This window comes from Lissotriton vulgaris, chromosome 7 (genome assembly GCF_964263255.1).
Source record: "Lissotriton vulgaris chromosome 7, aLisVul1.2, whole genome shotgun sequence".
In the NCBI taxonomy this organism is placed as follows: Eukaryota; Metazoa; Chordata; class Amphibia; order Caudata; family Salamandridae; genus Lissotriton; species Lissotriton vulgaris.
Window position 1 is genome coordinate 1,134,346,491 of NC_141695.1, and position 16,741 is coordinate 1,134,363,231.

The 16,741-nt window shown below is 44.8% G+C and overlaps 1 protein-coding gene across 1 annotated transcript in view; it reads right to left on the reverse strand.

The window, feature by feature from the left end:
• LOC147703025 (uncharacterized) overlaps nt 1-16,741 on the reverse strand; it is a 331,974-nt gene that overhangs the window by 80,538 nt on the left and 234,695 nt on the right. The window contains exon 3 of the mRNA XM_086928867.1: nt 2,293-2,382. Within this exon, the coding sequence (XP_086784993.1) occupies nt 2,293-2,382 (90 nt within the window). The remainder of the gene's footprint in view (nt 1-2,292; nt 2,383-16,741) is intronic.

Below are 16,741 nucleotides of genomic sequence, written 5' to 3' on the forward strand. Positions count from 1 at the left end.
AGAGCGCTTTTACCATTTATGTTTATGTTTATGTTTATGTTTATTAAAACTTTTATAGCGCGCTCTATTACCACGGGGTATCCTGGCGCGGTGAGTAATTCAGCAGCAAGAGTGATGAATCTAGCACAGATCTGTTAGAGTGGAGCGTTGAACAAATGGGTCTTAAGTTCTTTCTTAAAAACATTGATAGATGGAGAGGCTCTAAGGAACAGGGGGAGGGCATTCCAGGCAGAAGCTGCCTTAAATGAAATAGATTGGCCACCCAATCGGGTGTATTTGTGAATGACCAATTGGCATTGGTTGGCCGATCGTAGGGCACGGTTAGGAGTATAAAATGAGAACCGTTTCTGCAAATACGTCGGTCCCTGGCCGTGAGCGGCTCTGAATGCCAACACCAGAATTTTAAACAGAATTCGGTGTGGCACTGGGAGCCAGTGCAGACTTCGTAAGTGGCCCCGCACGCTCAACCTCCTAGAAAGAGAGAAAAGCAGGCCTACTGCAGCGTTTTGTATCACCTGAAGGCGATGAACCATGTACGCAGGCAAGCCACTGAATAAGGCATTAGCGTAATCGAGCCGAGATAAAATCAGGGCTCGAAGAACCGTCTCCTTGGCTGCCCTGGGAAGAAGAGGGAAAAATCTTCTCAGGGCTCGCAAGGTACCAAAACAGATGCCGGTCAATTTTTTAATATGGTCCGAGAACTTCAGGTCCTGACCGAACCAAACTCCCAAGTTCTTAGCTGGGCCACCCATCGTACAGGGCAGGGCAGGTCCGGGGGCCAAATCTGGTCCTTGAAGTTGTCAGGGAAAGAGCCAAAAAGCAAGCCCTCGGACTTGTCTTCGTTGCACTTAAGTTGGACTTGTGCAAGCCACCGAAATACTTCCGACAAGCAATACTGGACTGCTGATGGATCGGACACACCCTTAGGCCAGGTGAATAGCATATTTATGTAAAATATGTACTGATGAAGTGATCACTAAAAATGGTGAAAAATTGTGCACTGCCTATTTTCGACCCGTAATTTAATTTGCAAAAATCTTAAATATTAACAAGTCAATTTTCAAAACAAGGATTCAGAAGGGAGTTGCAGAATGGCTTGCCAAATTAATATTTATTAGGTAGGTCGGAATTTGCATCTCCCTCCGATTGGTTACCGTCACAGGGATGCTGGTCTGCAAGGGAAAGATGATCACCATTCCAAAGAAAGTACTTCAAAATGGATTTGTTTTAAAGCAAACTAAGTTTCTTCAAAGAAATGGGCAGCTTTAAAAAAAAAACAATTTTGAAAAACTTGAACAGTCTTTCGCGGAACCACTGCCTACTCCTCCTAAAGCAGCCACCAAGATTCCTAAAGACAAAGAGGGCCAAATGGGATTGCTTAGTGAGTTTAGTACATTAGAAACATGTTTTTACCAGTTGCAAACCCTCTGATTTAGCCAATCTATGGAAGACACCTTGCCTTTTAAAGGGACTACCAACACCACACATTGAGCTTGAGCTGTGTTAGATAAATAGCACAAAACTCTTAGCCTTTGTGGATTTTTGTTGCTAAGAAACTTAGACTCGTGGTGCATTAGAATGAAGCTTTATCCTCGAAGCATCACGCACAAAGAAATTAGTTACCGGTAACTCCAGTTCTCCAGCATTGCTATCTTTCATAAACTCACATGCTTGACTCATTTGCCGAATAAGGCGGGGAATGCCTGGTAGCTTTAAGCAGGGGTAGTAGGAGAGCTCAGCAATTCCACCGCACTTGCTGAGTCCTCTAGCCATTTTTAACATGGTTTACTGCTATTTAATGTTAACTAACAAGGTATGCACAATCCAAAGCTGAAAGAGTTCACATGAAGGAAAACTCACAGGAAGAGCCAGTGAGTAAAAGGTCCGGAGTCTAGCACATAACAGGCCTTACTTTCTTAATCTGTACCAGTATCCACTTAAAAAGGCCCAAGGTACTGACTGTGTATCAAAAACATGGTATGCCAGAATGTAAACTGCAACAATGAGGTAACTCTCGGGCGTAAGGCACGAAGTATAATGGGCCCACTCTATAACTTGCATGTAAAACAGGTCTACCACGAAAGAGTCATAGCAGAATTCGTAGGTGTCTTCTGAATACTTGACGCACTGATAAGGTGTTCAAGTGACAGAAGATATAAACTGAAAAGGTTTTCATGAATTGAAAGCTTAGTACAAAAAAAGAAAATACATGTGTTATCAATGTGCACTAGTGGGTTCTCTAATAGGGCATCATATATTTTAATTGGTCAATCACCTTCTCTCCTCACATACCTTGTTGCACATCACAAGTCTCCTTCTTAGGCTGTCATTTTCCTGAAGCATTTTTGAAATTGTTTTCAAAACCTGACGACTGCTAGCAGACTGAAAGATGAAAGGACATTTGTGTAAGAAATCTGCAACATCCCATCTATATATTTACGCATATTTAAAGTATTGTAACTACTCTACACATAATGAATTGACCAAGTATGTGGGCTTAATTCAAGTTAGCAAGGTTATGTTCTGGTAAAGGAATGAATCACCAGTAAAGCTCGCAGTGTTTCGTCACAAGGCTTTTCCTTAATGAGTTTATGGGACTCAATACGATTCCTTTGCATAACAATAAAGAAGAGCATTGAAAAGCCTTATAAGATTAGGCATCTTTGTTTTCTTCTATTAACTCACAAGGCCTCTAGTTACAAAGAGGTGCAGGGGATTGATAACTGGTGTCGTACTGCTACCCAATACCTTCCTGCCTGGTTGGTGTCTATACAGACATAAGAAAAAGAAAAATGCATTACTTGTTTGTTATTTTGTTCTTTAAATTCGTAAGTATCCAATTATACTGGGGGATATAAGTGTGGCGGCATCCTGACCAACAAACTAAGGGAGAAAAGACAACACCAGAGAGTGCAGAGCATCCGCGAGACTGGAGGCGGAACAGTCGTGGATGATGCAGCCATCGCTGAAAAGTTTAGGGATTTTTATGCAGAGCTGTACACGGGGGACAGTTTAGACGCTCACCATAGTGCCGACTATCTTGCTGCGGCCGGGATGCCCGCCCTTACTGAATCACAGGCCGCCTTCCTTGACAGGCCCATACAAACGGAGAGGTCATTTCGGCGATCTCCCGCCTCAAGCTGGGTAACTCGCCTGGTCCCGATGGCTACACGGCCGCTTTCTATAAATCATTCCGTTCTCAATTAGCCCCCATATTAACAAGCCTCTACAACACATGTATGACATTGTTCTGCATTCTGTCCATCAACTGTGGTTTTTGCATTTGTCACCCTGAGTGGGATGGGTATGCTCAGACGTGAGTCCCATGCTCTCCACACCACTGGATTCAAGCAAGCCGAGCTGAAGACGGCTGGAATGCCAGAAAACGGTCCTTGGAAGCTTGTTTCCGGACCAGGGAAGACATGGCTTGGCAGTTCGGGCTGCACTGTTCCCATGAGGCACAGGGTCAGACTGATTTGCATATGGCCATGTCTGAACTGGGGTGGTGTGGAGTGCATAAAAACGATGGATTTAGGCCCAGATCTCTGTACTGGGGTGAATGTATGACATTGTTCTGCATTCTGTCCATCAACTGTGGTTTTTGCATTTGTCACCCCGAGTGGGATGGGTATGCTCAGACGTGAGTCCCATGCTCTCCACACCACTGGATTCAAGCAAGCTGGGCTGAAGACGGCTGGAATGCCAGAAACCGGTCCTCGGAAGCTTGTTTCCGGTCCAGGGAAGGCATGGCTTGGCAGTTCGGGCTGAACTGTTCTCATGAGGCACAGGGTCAGACTGATTTGCATATGGCCATGTCGGAACTGGGGTGGTGTGGAGTGCAAAAAAACAATGGATTTAGGCCCAGATCTCTGTACTGGGGTGAATGTATGACATTGTTCTGCATTCTGTCCATCAACTGTGGTTTTTGCATTTGTCACCCCGAGTGGGATGGGTATGCTCAGACGTGAGTCCCATGCTCTCCACACCACTGGATTCAAGCAAGCCGGGCTGAAGACGGCTGGAATGCCAGAAACCGGTCCTCGGAAGCTTGTTTCCGGTCCAGGGAAGGCATGGCTTGGCAGTTCGGGCTGCACTGTTCCCATGAGGCACAGGGTCAGACTGATTTGCATATGGCCATGTCTGAACTGGGGTGTGGTGGAGTGCAAAAAAACAATGGATTTAGGCCCAGATCTCTGAACTGGGGTGAATGTATGACATTGTTCTGCATTCTGTCCATCAAATTTGGTTTTTGCACCTACAACACATTTGAGCACACGGGCAATATCCCGGGGGAAATGCTAGAGGAGGCGAACGTGGTTATCCCAAAGCCGGGGAAGGATGCGACGACCTGTGGAGCGTACCGGCCTAGTTCACTTTTAAAAATTGACCTTAAATTGTACACTAGTATTCTAGCGACCCGGCTGGCACCATACATGGCTCATCTTGTTGAGCCTGACCAGGCTGGATTCATATCGCAGAGGCAAACCAGCGACAATACCAAACGCGTCCTCCACTTGATAGAGAAGGCATCTTGCACTAAGGGCAAATTTATGCTCCTAGCCATTGACGCCGAAAAGGCTTTTGACAGAGTGCACTGGCCCTACCTAGAAATGGTTCTGATGGCCGCCGGGTTTGGGGAGAAATTTAGGACCCGGGTCCTGAATTGTTATCGGCTACCCATGGCGACTGTTCGCTTAAATGGTTGCTCGTCCTCCCGCTTCTCTATCAGCAGGGGTACGCAGCAGGGTTGCCCCCGTCGCCTCCCCTCTTCCCGTTCTATATGGAGCCTCTAGCCCTCAGAATCCGGAAGCACCCTCTCACCCTCTTATCACCATGATTACATTCGGTGGTGACGTCCACACTATCAGTCTCTATGCGGACGACATCCTTCTCTCCCAGTCAGAGCCGATCACGGCTCTCCGTGCCATCCTAGTCGAACTAGACGCGTTTGCGAGGGGCTCAGGGTTTAAAATTAATGTGGAAAAATTTATGGCGATGGACCTTTCCCTTTCAACTCAGAAGCTGGCCTTTTTGAGGGAAGAATTTCCAGTGCACTGGGCGGGTGCGAAAGTCCCCTACTTGGGCATTCACCTGGCACTGACGCTTCGGGGCATTGCAGACACAAACTACTCTCTCCTCCGCACACGTATACGCACAGAGCTCAGACGGTGGAAACACTGCACACTGTCATGGTTGGGTAGGATCGCGGCCACTAAAATGACGATCCTTCCACAGATTCTGTACCTCTTCCAAACTCTCCCTCTCCGATCCCTGGCGGGATGGATTCAACAGACCAGGGCGGAGCTTTCGCGCTTTATGTGGAACGGTCGCAAACCTCGGTTTCGACATCAAATTGCGGTTTTGCCATCAGAACAGGGCGGAGTGGGGGGCCGGACCTCCAGACCTACTTTCATGCTGCTCAATACGATACCTAGTAGAATGGCAAAGGTTGGGGTCAGAGAAGCACTGGCTCTTTCAAGACCAAGCAGTAGCGGGCAGACCTTTACAGGGAATTCCCTTCCTTCCCAAACCACATCGCCCTCCTAATTTTTATGCTTCCTACATCACTGGTACTATCATGGAGGCCTGGGACCACACTGCAGTCTCGGCGCAGTTGACCACCTTTCCTTCTCCGATGACCCCATTATGTGACAACCCCGATTTCCATCCAGGCATGGACGCCTGTGCCTTCCAAGTATGGCTCGTCTCCCCCTGCAGGTCGTTACGGCACCTCTTTGATTTAAATGGCATCATCCCATTTCCACAGATCAGGGAACATTACGACATTCCGGAAAAAGGCCGCCTGGAGTATCTACAGTTACGCCATTGGGCTCTGCACCCCTTGGTCAAACCGCATGCACAGCGCTTACTGACCCCCTATGAAAAGTGGTTGGTAACCCGTACCTCCGACAAGAAAATTATCTCAGATCTGTATAAACAGCTGCTTGCTTACACCACACATACATATAATGCAGGTCGAGTGCGATGGGAACGGGACTTAGGGAGGTCTTTAACACACAAGGAGTGGGAGGGCATATACTACAGGGCACGACAGTCAGCTTACCATGCAGGTCTCACGGAAACATTAACCAAAATCAATACATATTGGTATTACACACCTGAGTGACTGCACCAGTTCGACTCACGCCGGAGCAACCTTTGCAGGAGAGGCTGTGGGGAGGTGGGCACCCTGGTGCATGTTCTGTGGGATTGCAGCCGCCTGCGACCCTACTGGACTCAGATATTGGATGAAGTGGACCTACACCTTGATACACAGCTTCCGCGATTCCTCTCCTACATCTAACTTGGTTTACCTAACCTCCTGATGTACCCACTTAAATCCCGGAGAGGCAAGATGATTGCCATTGCCCTCGGGGCAGCCACACAAAACATCTTGGTTCATTGGAGGTCCGTCCAACTCCCCTCACATACAGGCTGGCTCCAAAGACTCTGGATGGTGTTGGGCATTGAGAAACCTACGTTTACACTAGCAGGTAGAGGGTCGGAATTCCCCGAGTTATGGCGACCATTCTTGACATTACTGACACTGGAATTCAGGGAACTGACATGCCTCCGATATTTGCGATTGCTCCGCCTCTCTGACACTCTGTCTCCCACTGTCGCTACTGGAATGGCCCGTGGACCTCACCACTGACCACTGCATTAATTCCCCCATGTCCCCCTTTCCTTTTCATTTTCAAGTGGACGAGGGGTAGGTGGGTTAGGGAGGGAAGGGGTGGGTGTGGGTGGGGGAGGGGAGTTGTTGTTGAGTCCTTTTCTTTTTAAACTTTGTCTTACCACCTCATTGGCGGACCCGCTCCATGCCCTTTGCCGATGGCAACACTGAATTGCATACTTATTGTTTCTCTCGCTTACTGTACGGGAGCTGAGGTTTTTGAATTTTTGTCTGCTATATACTCAATAAAAAGATTTAAACCATAAATTGGTAAGCATTAGAATATATGTGCAGCAACTGGGGAGTTTTAAAAGATATTTTCAATTTGGAGGAGGCAACATTTTCTGTTTTAATTTCTCTATATTGGTTTCAGTGAGGTGCTGCCAAAAATGTCCTATGCAGAAAACACAGAGGGGATAATGAGCATCTCTGCCCGATATCGCACTATGAGACGTCATACATCGTTATTATACAGTCTGGGGCCATGGCAGGAAGTTGGGTTAGGGTACTGTTGATTTGGTTTCCAAGGACATACAGAAAGTGTTTTATAATGTGATTGGACTTGTTTCACGCAGGTATGGCTTAATATCGTGCTAGTGATAGAACGCCGCCGGGCCCTATGGGATGTTGGCTATCAGGCTGTGTTATTCCATCTGATATCTTGCTATCTAGCGCTGCCGGCCTCCGAGTTGTGGATTCACAGCTGTGTATTCTGTGTGATGTGCAATAAAGGTTTTTGAAACTTAAAAAAAAAGAAGAAAAAAAAATCTCTGCCCGATACCCTCTACAGTGAAAAAATGAAAGACGTGTAATCAAACCAACTGTGATGTTAGCCACTGGGCTGTAATAACATCCTCCAATTAGATATATAGAAACAAGTCTAGTCCTTTGTAAATACTTCAAGTTCTCTAATGAGGCAGGCCACTTTATCCGATCATCTTCTTCACTACTTGTCAAAGGAAATAAAAAGCCAACAATCTTCCCACTCTATGGGCTTATCATTTTAAGGATAATTCATCATTATATGACCTGCAACAACCTACTGGATGGAGGACTTCACGCCATCAGCAAATGCTTCGGGCAAATATTCAGAGGTCCAAATTTAGAAGCAATAGCTTTATATATTGAAGTTACTTTGGTCTCACCGACTGAGTCCAGATCTTCTTCCATGCCTCAATAGCTAAAATGTCTCCATAGGAAAGATATTAAACCAAATAATTTGTTCTCTAAGCTTGTAATTGTACAGACATTCCCACTATCTTTCTACTGTGACCACCTGTTGCACACAATTGCCACTCTTTCCAAACTGCCTACAGTGTGGCAAAGTCCATCCTCTATCTCCACATTTGTGTATTGAAACATAGCTGTACCCTAATTCGAGCATATAGAAAATACATATAAATATATATGTATATATATATTCACTGAAAAAACCATAGGTTATAGACCATATATAGTTAGGGATTAGCATTTACAAAACCTTATTTTACTCGCATAAAACCATTGAAACTCGCATATATAGTTAGTTGCACTAACTATATATTGCGCACCCGCAATCCACTGCTGATGATGTCACATATTACATCATTCATGACATGGTCAGTGACATCACTGATGACATCACTGATGACATCTCAAATGACATCACTGATGACATTACTGATGACATCTCAAATGACATCACTGATGACATCACTGATGACATCTCATTTGACATTACTGATCACATCACTGATGACATAATTCATGTGATTATACGAAGAACCTCTTCAGACTCTGATATAACCTTAGATACACTCAGTGTAAACAGACACTCACAGACTGTCACTCATCCATGGAGTTACTCACACACCTAGTCAGTGATGCAAATAATCAATCACACCTCCATTCCCTCAACTATACAGTTATACACACCTTACTTATTCAAACATATACTAACACATATTTACTCTTTTATACAATCCCTGATACAAGTTCACAATGATCCATACAGCCACTCACACATTCACTGGCTCTTATGCACAGTAATTTATATTTGTGAACTCTCACATGTACTGTGTTTTACATATGTACTTACTTTGACATGTAGCACTGAGATATCCATTCACTCACCAATACACTTGTACACAGTCAACCACCCATACAGCTGTTTCCACATGCAGTTTTGAACCCATAGATCTAGTGAATCAACTGTTCACACATGTATGCACAGAGTCACACACCTCCCAGCCACCCCCCCACACACACTCACTCTCCCATACAAATACTTGGACAACCAATCAATAACCCATACAGTTACTCATATAGCTACTGATCAACACATGCAGCAGTTTATAGAACAACAGATATAATGATGCACAAATTAAGACAGTTTAGTCACTAACCCATGCACTCAGTGAGACACATTTAATCACTCTCTCATACAGTCAGTCATGCACCTACTAAATCCTTCATCCAGACACTTATACATCCACTCATTCTTCAATATGTAAGACATATTTTAACTTTACAGAAACAGACAGCCACTGGATGATGTCATCAGTGATGTCACTGACCATGTCATGAATGATGTAATATGTGACATCATCAGCAGTGGATTGCGGGTGCGCGATATATAGTTAGCGCAACTTACTATATATGCGAATTTCAATGGTTTTATGCGAGTAAAATAAGGTTTTGTAAATGCTAATCCCTAACTATATATGGTCTATAACCTATGGTTTTTTCAGTGAATTTCAATGGTTTCTTAATAGCAAATATCAAATGCTGTCAAATGTCAAGTACATGATAGGTAAAAACATTTTCGTGTTTATGCACGCTGATGTGCTTTGAACGCTGCCCCCCCCTCCCCCCCCCCCTCTTTTCTCTTAGGAGTACTCTCTCTTTGCAGATAGTGAAGGGTAGTTAACGCAGGCCTTTGCCCCAGTTGTAATCCGTTGTGCCTGCTTCTCTCTCTATTTGATTGATTGCTATCCAAGCATTTACTGTTTTAGAATTGGTTCTCTTTGGTTCATTCTGTATTTACAAACAAGCACAGAGTCGCAATACTCTGTTTAGTCTTTGCAGATAGTGAAAAATCGTTTAAAAAAACAAAAGGAATCGAGCAAAATCAGTAGGCCACTAATGGGATCTGTTTTTGACCTCGCTAAAATAGAAACATTAAGAACAACCCCTCATGAGAAATACGAAACTAGTGAGATGAACTTAGCTCCACACCATGATGGCTGCAAGACAGCTCGACTCCGCCGCCCACCCCACCCCACCCAAAATAACGACAAACCCTATGCAAATATTATAAATATATACAACACACCAGCAAAGTAACAGGGTAAAACGTTTTATTAAATAACTATATACATGGCAGCCAGCTGCAACATCGATCCAAATGCCTTTTGGTGACTCTTCCATTGTGAACATTGTCCCACAATCCGTTTGACCTGAAACGATTACACAAATAAAACATTTGTGAGTTTTAAATTTCCGGAGAAGTATAATTCACCAATAGTTTTCTCTGTAGATCTTTTTCCATTAACAATCCCAGTTCCATCACCCGCCCAGGATATCACTACTGTTAGTTGTCATTGTTGCTTCTGTTTTAATAAAAAATGTTTTAAGGTGTTTACTGTTTTTGTTGCGATGTATATATTTATAAGTTATTAAAGTGTTATAATCCTACTAATTTTTTATCGATTATTGCTGTTTGAGATATTCCCTGTCTACAAACAGAAGAATAGGAATATTCTGTCTCCCTTTGCAGATAGTGAAGGATAGGTAATGCAGACTTTTGTCCCCCGTTGTAATCCGTCATGCCTGTTTTTCTCTCCACTGATTGATTGATTGATTGGCTGGACATTTATTGTTCAAGGAATAGTTCTTTCGAGGTACTCTCTGTTTGCAAATAACGTGGAATAGAAATATTCTGTCTAGTCTTTGCAAGTAGTGAAGGGTGGGTAATGCCCGCTGATTGAGAAACTAGTTCCACCCGGACCATTTATTAGAGGTACATCATCTGACTCAACCGGAGAGAACCCCTAATAAAGAAGACATATGTAAAATACGAAGTAATCCCTGTATCCTGTTAAACAGAAACTTTAGCATGAAACACACTTGAAAAGGAAGGGAAAGAAATCGAACAAAATCAGTAGGCCTCTGATGAGTTTTTGACTTCGCTAGAAATAAGAAACATGAAAGTGGTGAAAGAAGCCAAGCTTGACGTTACGGCAGCCACGAGGTAGCTAGGCTCCGCCACCCCCCCACTGCTCCAAGCATGTCTGTCCCAACGCCCGCCAAGCCCAATAACGGTAACATGAAATAAATACAAATCAGCAGATACCTACCCCCATTCCAGCGGCTACGCCCATCCGGAAGACGAGGCCTTCGGCACGTGTAGGGCGAGTCCTGCTGGCAGCCGTCGGCCGGGGAGGTCATCCCGTAAGGTGGGCCAGGAGAGGAGCCGAGGCCGACGGGATTCTTCTTCTTTCTTCAATAATGGCTGCGACAACACGCGGGGGGGGGGGATGTCTTGCACATGCCACCGACCCCCCCCCCCCCTCCCCTCGTATCTCCGGGCCAAGAAAGAAGCCAAGGCCGAGGGATTCTTCTTTCTTAGATAATGGCTGCGACAACGGGGGGGGGGATGTCTTGCACATGCCACCGACCACCCCCCCCCTCGTATCTCCTGGTCTGGCCCCGGCTTGACATGAGCTCCCCGTTCGGGCCTGAAGCGGCGCCCTGCAGGCCACGGGGGGGGGGATGTCTTGCCTCTGCCTCCGACCCTCCCCCCTCTTATCGCCTGGTCCGGACATCACGGATATCAACGCCAGGTGTCGGCGTGGGGTGCGCTGGGAGGGAGAGGCGGCGCAAACAAGCCTCTCCCACCCCCACAGGTGGGGCCCCTCGGCTGCACCCCCAACGCTCCACTCACCAAACAAAAGGGTTCCTCCACTCTTGCCATGCAGCGACGCTCCACTCACCCAACAAAAGGGTTCCTCCACTCTTGCGATGCAGCGACGCTCCACTCACCCAACAAAAGGGTTCCTCCACTCTTGCGATGAAGCGACGCTGCACTCACCCGACAAAAGGTCTCGTCCACTATTGCGAGGCAATGATGCTCCGCTCACCCAGCGGGGGTCTCGTCCACTGTTGCGGTGCAACGGCGCTTCTGAGTTCAACTAGAAAATGAGTCCTGCATCCAGAAACGTTCTCCTCAACTTTGAAGATTCTATAAGAGCCACGGGGGCCCCTGACCCCCGATGGGGAATGACTGCCATGATCACCCACGGAACGACCACGACGTAGCCGCGGGACGTCGGCGCGCACATACCGGCGCCGGCCTCAGTCTCGAAATGACCAAAATCCTGCAAGACTACCAACTTGATCAATTCCGGTGGGACACCAGTATGACCCGGTAGGAGAGATTTTTGCCTCCCACCCCTCTTTGACTGATGATTCATGTCGCCGGTCCCCTCTACTACCCTTCAACGAAAACTTTTGGACTGCCGAAAGAGGTCCCAGTCCAACCACGAGTTGGTGGAGACATTTTGACTATACTTGGACCTTCCTGACCTCACCCAAAATGGCGCCGGTACAAATGAAACTATTGTGCCCCGATTGCTCAGCCTTGATATCATGAGATATGTATGCAGTTTTTAGCACATGAATTGATATGGGATAAGACTGATTATATGTTCGGAAAATGAATTGATCCGGGATGGGTATTGATTATACGTTCGAACAATAAATTGACATGGGACTTGTACTGATTACACATTCGGACAATGAATTGACATTAAGTTCTAATGCATCATTGATTACTGTATTTATTGAAGGTTAGAATTGTCGACACTTTTGGTACTTGCTCACAATGAATTATCGATATGATTTTGTTGCACTTGTCGCACTTTTTACTGATTATATGTTCGGACAATGAATTGATCCGGGATGGGTATTGATTATACGTTCGAACAATGAATTGACATGGGACAAGTACTGATTACACGTTCGGACAATGAATTGATATTAAGTTCTAATGCATCATTGATTACTGTATTTATTGAAGTAATACTCATCTCTCCGCATGAAATTAATTTTCCACATGCTACACAAGTAAATCTCATCTGCCCAAAGTTCTTTTGCAGATTTGGGACCGTTTCCCTTGCCTCCGACTCACTTATTGCTAAGTCATTGGTGGATGTTTTTGCCGGTCGGGGGTTATCCACCAAATCTCGAAGTTGTGCGTTAGAATAATTAAGAGGGTGCCACCTCTCCAAGTGCTGATGCATGGTATGATTACCATAGCTATATTTTTTTTCTGTCCCTCTCGAGAGTTTTTTTTTTGCAGATGAGGCAGGTAACGAACCTGGCATTAACTTTCTTTTCATGAGAAGGAAAAGAAAAAAATTGCCAGATAAAATTCACTTTCACATGAGACGTTCTTGGCATTTCTTTCAGAAACTTTTACATCACTGTGTCATTTCTTTGTCTATCCTGGTTAAAGCAATGTCATGTAAATAGTTGTTTAAAAAGTTTTTTTTTAACGTGTTTACTTTGTTGGAGCGTTGTATATAGCAAACTGTAAAGATTTTCTAAAACAGTGGAGCGTATTTAGTTTTTTAATGTACATGTTTTTGAAACAATTACACAAATGAAAAGTTTGTGAGTTTTAAATTTCCGGAGAAGTATAATTTACCAATAGTTTTCTCTGTAGATGTTTTTCCATTAACAAACCCAGTTCCATCACCCGCCCAGGATATCACTACTGTTCCCCATGTCATAAAACCTTAGGATGTTCAATAACTGAAACAGCTAATATGGGTTTACTTACAGGGGACATCTTTTGTTCTGTTTTGTAAAGTAAAACTATTGTGAACGCAAGTATTATACATAGTAAGTGTTTAATATAGCATTTGTCAGTCATTGGTTAAGCAGCTAGGACCTGTTCACTCTTGACACCCCAGGTGCTGTGTATGTTGCACTATAGTGCTGCATCGGGAATACGGACAACCCTATTGATGTTGATTTTTCATTATTGATTATTGTAAAGAAATGGCGACTCCCCCCTTTAGCAGATTAGCTAAATCTTTGCGTAATTTGGGCATAAAAGTTATATTATTGGAAGTAGATGGTTATAGTTCTGGTTAATTTCCATTCAGAATGTACTACACAGCACCACTCTAGGTAAATATGCTGCCTTGGGACTATTCGCACAACAGATCGCTACTGACCATTGTTGCTTCTGTTTTAATAAAAAATGTTTTAAGGTGTTTACTGTTTTTGTTGCGATGTATATATTTAAAAGTTATTAAAGTGTTATAATCCTACTACTTTGTTGGAGTGCTATATATTTTTAATGTGACACATAATTGTGAAGACTTTGATGTACAAAAAGGCATCCCTGGAATCTTCCGCTTCAGGCTCGGTCCCACACACCCTCACAGTGAGAATCCCCTCTCCAATCACAATACAGGATGGTTATTCGATTGTAGGAACGCGTGTAGTGTGACGGATCTCATCGGGTGGGGGCCTTGATCTACTGTAACTTCTTTGAAGAGGGGTGATTCTTTACAGCTGGGGCCATAAACTACATCTGCAGGGCTAGGTGATAACCTGGGACGGGCCTGGACAATCGGACACAGAGGAAGAGGAGTGTCAGAGGGTGCGGTAGTGAATAGGGTGAAAGGCAGGTGTCGGGCGGGCACAGGGTGTGATTCTCAGAGAAGAACAGCGCAGATGGGAGGAGGTTTCTAGCCCATGCATGAGAGAGCGGGAGTGACCAGTGCGTGGGGGAGATGCTTGCGTGGGTGGGGAGCCATGCTGAGGATCGGCGGAGTGCAGACAGTGGGTCTGGTCAAGGCATCTAAAATGGCTGCTGTGCTCGACAAAAGTGTGGCATTGCAAAAAAGGCAAGATGGCGCAGACAATGTTTATCAATAATGATTTATTTATAACAAATAAAATATTTACTCGCAGTGACAAAATGGCGGTCAACACTTCCTGATTTCCATCGAATCGAACGTTAACAGACGTCACACAGCAAAAAAAATAAAACGCTCACGCACAGCCGCTGGAAGACATGTATCAACATATATGAGCCTCCTCAGCCACCCTCAGAAAACATAAGTGATCAGGATACGTCTCCCGTACCCCCTTATACCCTGTAATTTAATTAAACCGAAACACAAAATGGCGAATTCCCGTTTCGCTACCAGTTTGCGGCCCGGTTCGCGAACCGGGAAGCGCTTCTACCATGAAAAATCAATTTTTTTTTATTTTCCCCACGGGACCCTTTAATAACCCCAACATCATTCCTAGAGGGTCAAGAGGGGTCTACCTTGCCCCCTTTCATTAAATTCCCCCTTCGTTTTTCACCTCTTCTTGTCTCTCGATCCTACCGAGAGACAAGATGGCGGCCGCACCGGACTGTTTAGAATGTTGACAGACACCGGAGAGCCAATCAGCATCGCTTCGCAAAGCTCCGTGACGCGAAAAGTACACGATCTGGAGCGCTATCTGGGACGCTGTCACAGATATATACATTTTTTTAAACGTTAATTTCTCAAAATCCACTGGAGCACATATATTGAGACCCAGCAAAGGCACATCGGGCTAACAGTCCCTACAATTTTGCCAAGTTTCGTGCAAATCCATTCAGCCGTTCGAGCTAAAAGTGAGGCCAAACGCCCTATGGAAATTAACATGAGAAAAACGCGTTTTGGGACCTCCCTTTTTTCTCGGGCCCCCCCTTGACGAAACCCCCCCAAATGTTCAAGGGCTGCTCAGAAACAAAATGTGCCATTTTCCTGAAAATTTCAGCCGATTCCATCCACAAACGCCAAAGTTATTAGACATAGAATTTTCAAAAGTCCCATAGGAAAAAAATCCTAACTATATATACCTACTGGCTATCGCCAGTAGGTAATATATGTGAAAACATATATTTGCACATTTCCCAACTGGCAAATCTGCTGCAAAATTACATGAATTAGCATAAACACAGTAGTACTCTCCAAAGCCCTAAGGAAGAAAGAGAGCAGTAAACATTTGCATACAACAATGCTTTATTGCCATAGGAAAACCTGTAATTTCAGGCATTTGCCAGTAGGCTGCAGTAGAGTATAAAGAAACAAAGAAAGACTGACACCTTGCCTTTAAGGCATTAGAGTAGGGTTACCGTGCCTTTAAGACCTGAAGGTGACCCCCTGCTCCCATAATGCACCACAGGTGGCAGTTGGGTTAGTTCTTTTGGAGATGCATGACACATGAATAGATCCGAAGTAACCCTTCATAACTTTATGATCATGCTCGTCCGGGGAGGTGGGCGGGAGCTTATGACTTTGATGAGTATACCTCTGAATGAGAACTAGGATTACAGGTAAGTAACTAATCCTTCTCATCCAGGAGATACTCATCAATAGTCATAATCTATGAATAGATTATCAAGCTCATACCCAAAGTCTCGCGGACAAGCAAATAAGTATATATAGAGACATGAAAAAATTGTACATTTTACATACAACTTATGCAAATAAATTTCTCAACGAGGCCTGTCCCACTTGGGCATCGTCCTGTGTATCTGAATCTAGGCAATAATGGCGGGTAAAGGTATGCACAGACCGCCATGTAGCCGCCTTGCGAATTTCAGAGATTGGAACATTACGAAGGAGAGCCGTAGTAGAAGCTTTCCCTCTAGTGGAATGCGCATGAGGTCTACCATGTAAAGCATTGGTAGCTAATTGATAAGACAGAGCTATGCAGGAGACTATCCAGCGAGAAAGGGATCTTTTTGAGGCTGACAGACCAGTATTAGTGGTTCCATAATTAACAAAAAGCCGGTCAGACTTCCTAAGCGGAAGTTTTAGCCAGCTAAAACTTCAGAACCCTCCGGAGATCTAGAGAGTGTAAAGACCTCTCCGGAGGAGTGGTAGGTTAAGAAAAAAAGGTAGGCAGGGTGATAGACTGGTTGATATAGAAGTCTGAGACTACCTTAGGCAGGAAACCTGGGTGTGTCCTCAGTACCACCCTGTTGGCGTGAAACACTGTGTAAGGCTCCTTACAAAACAGGGCCTG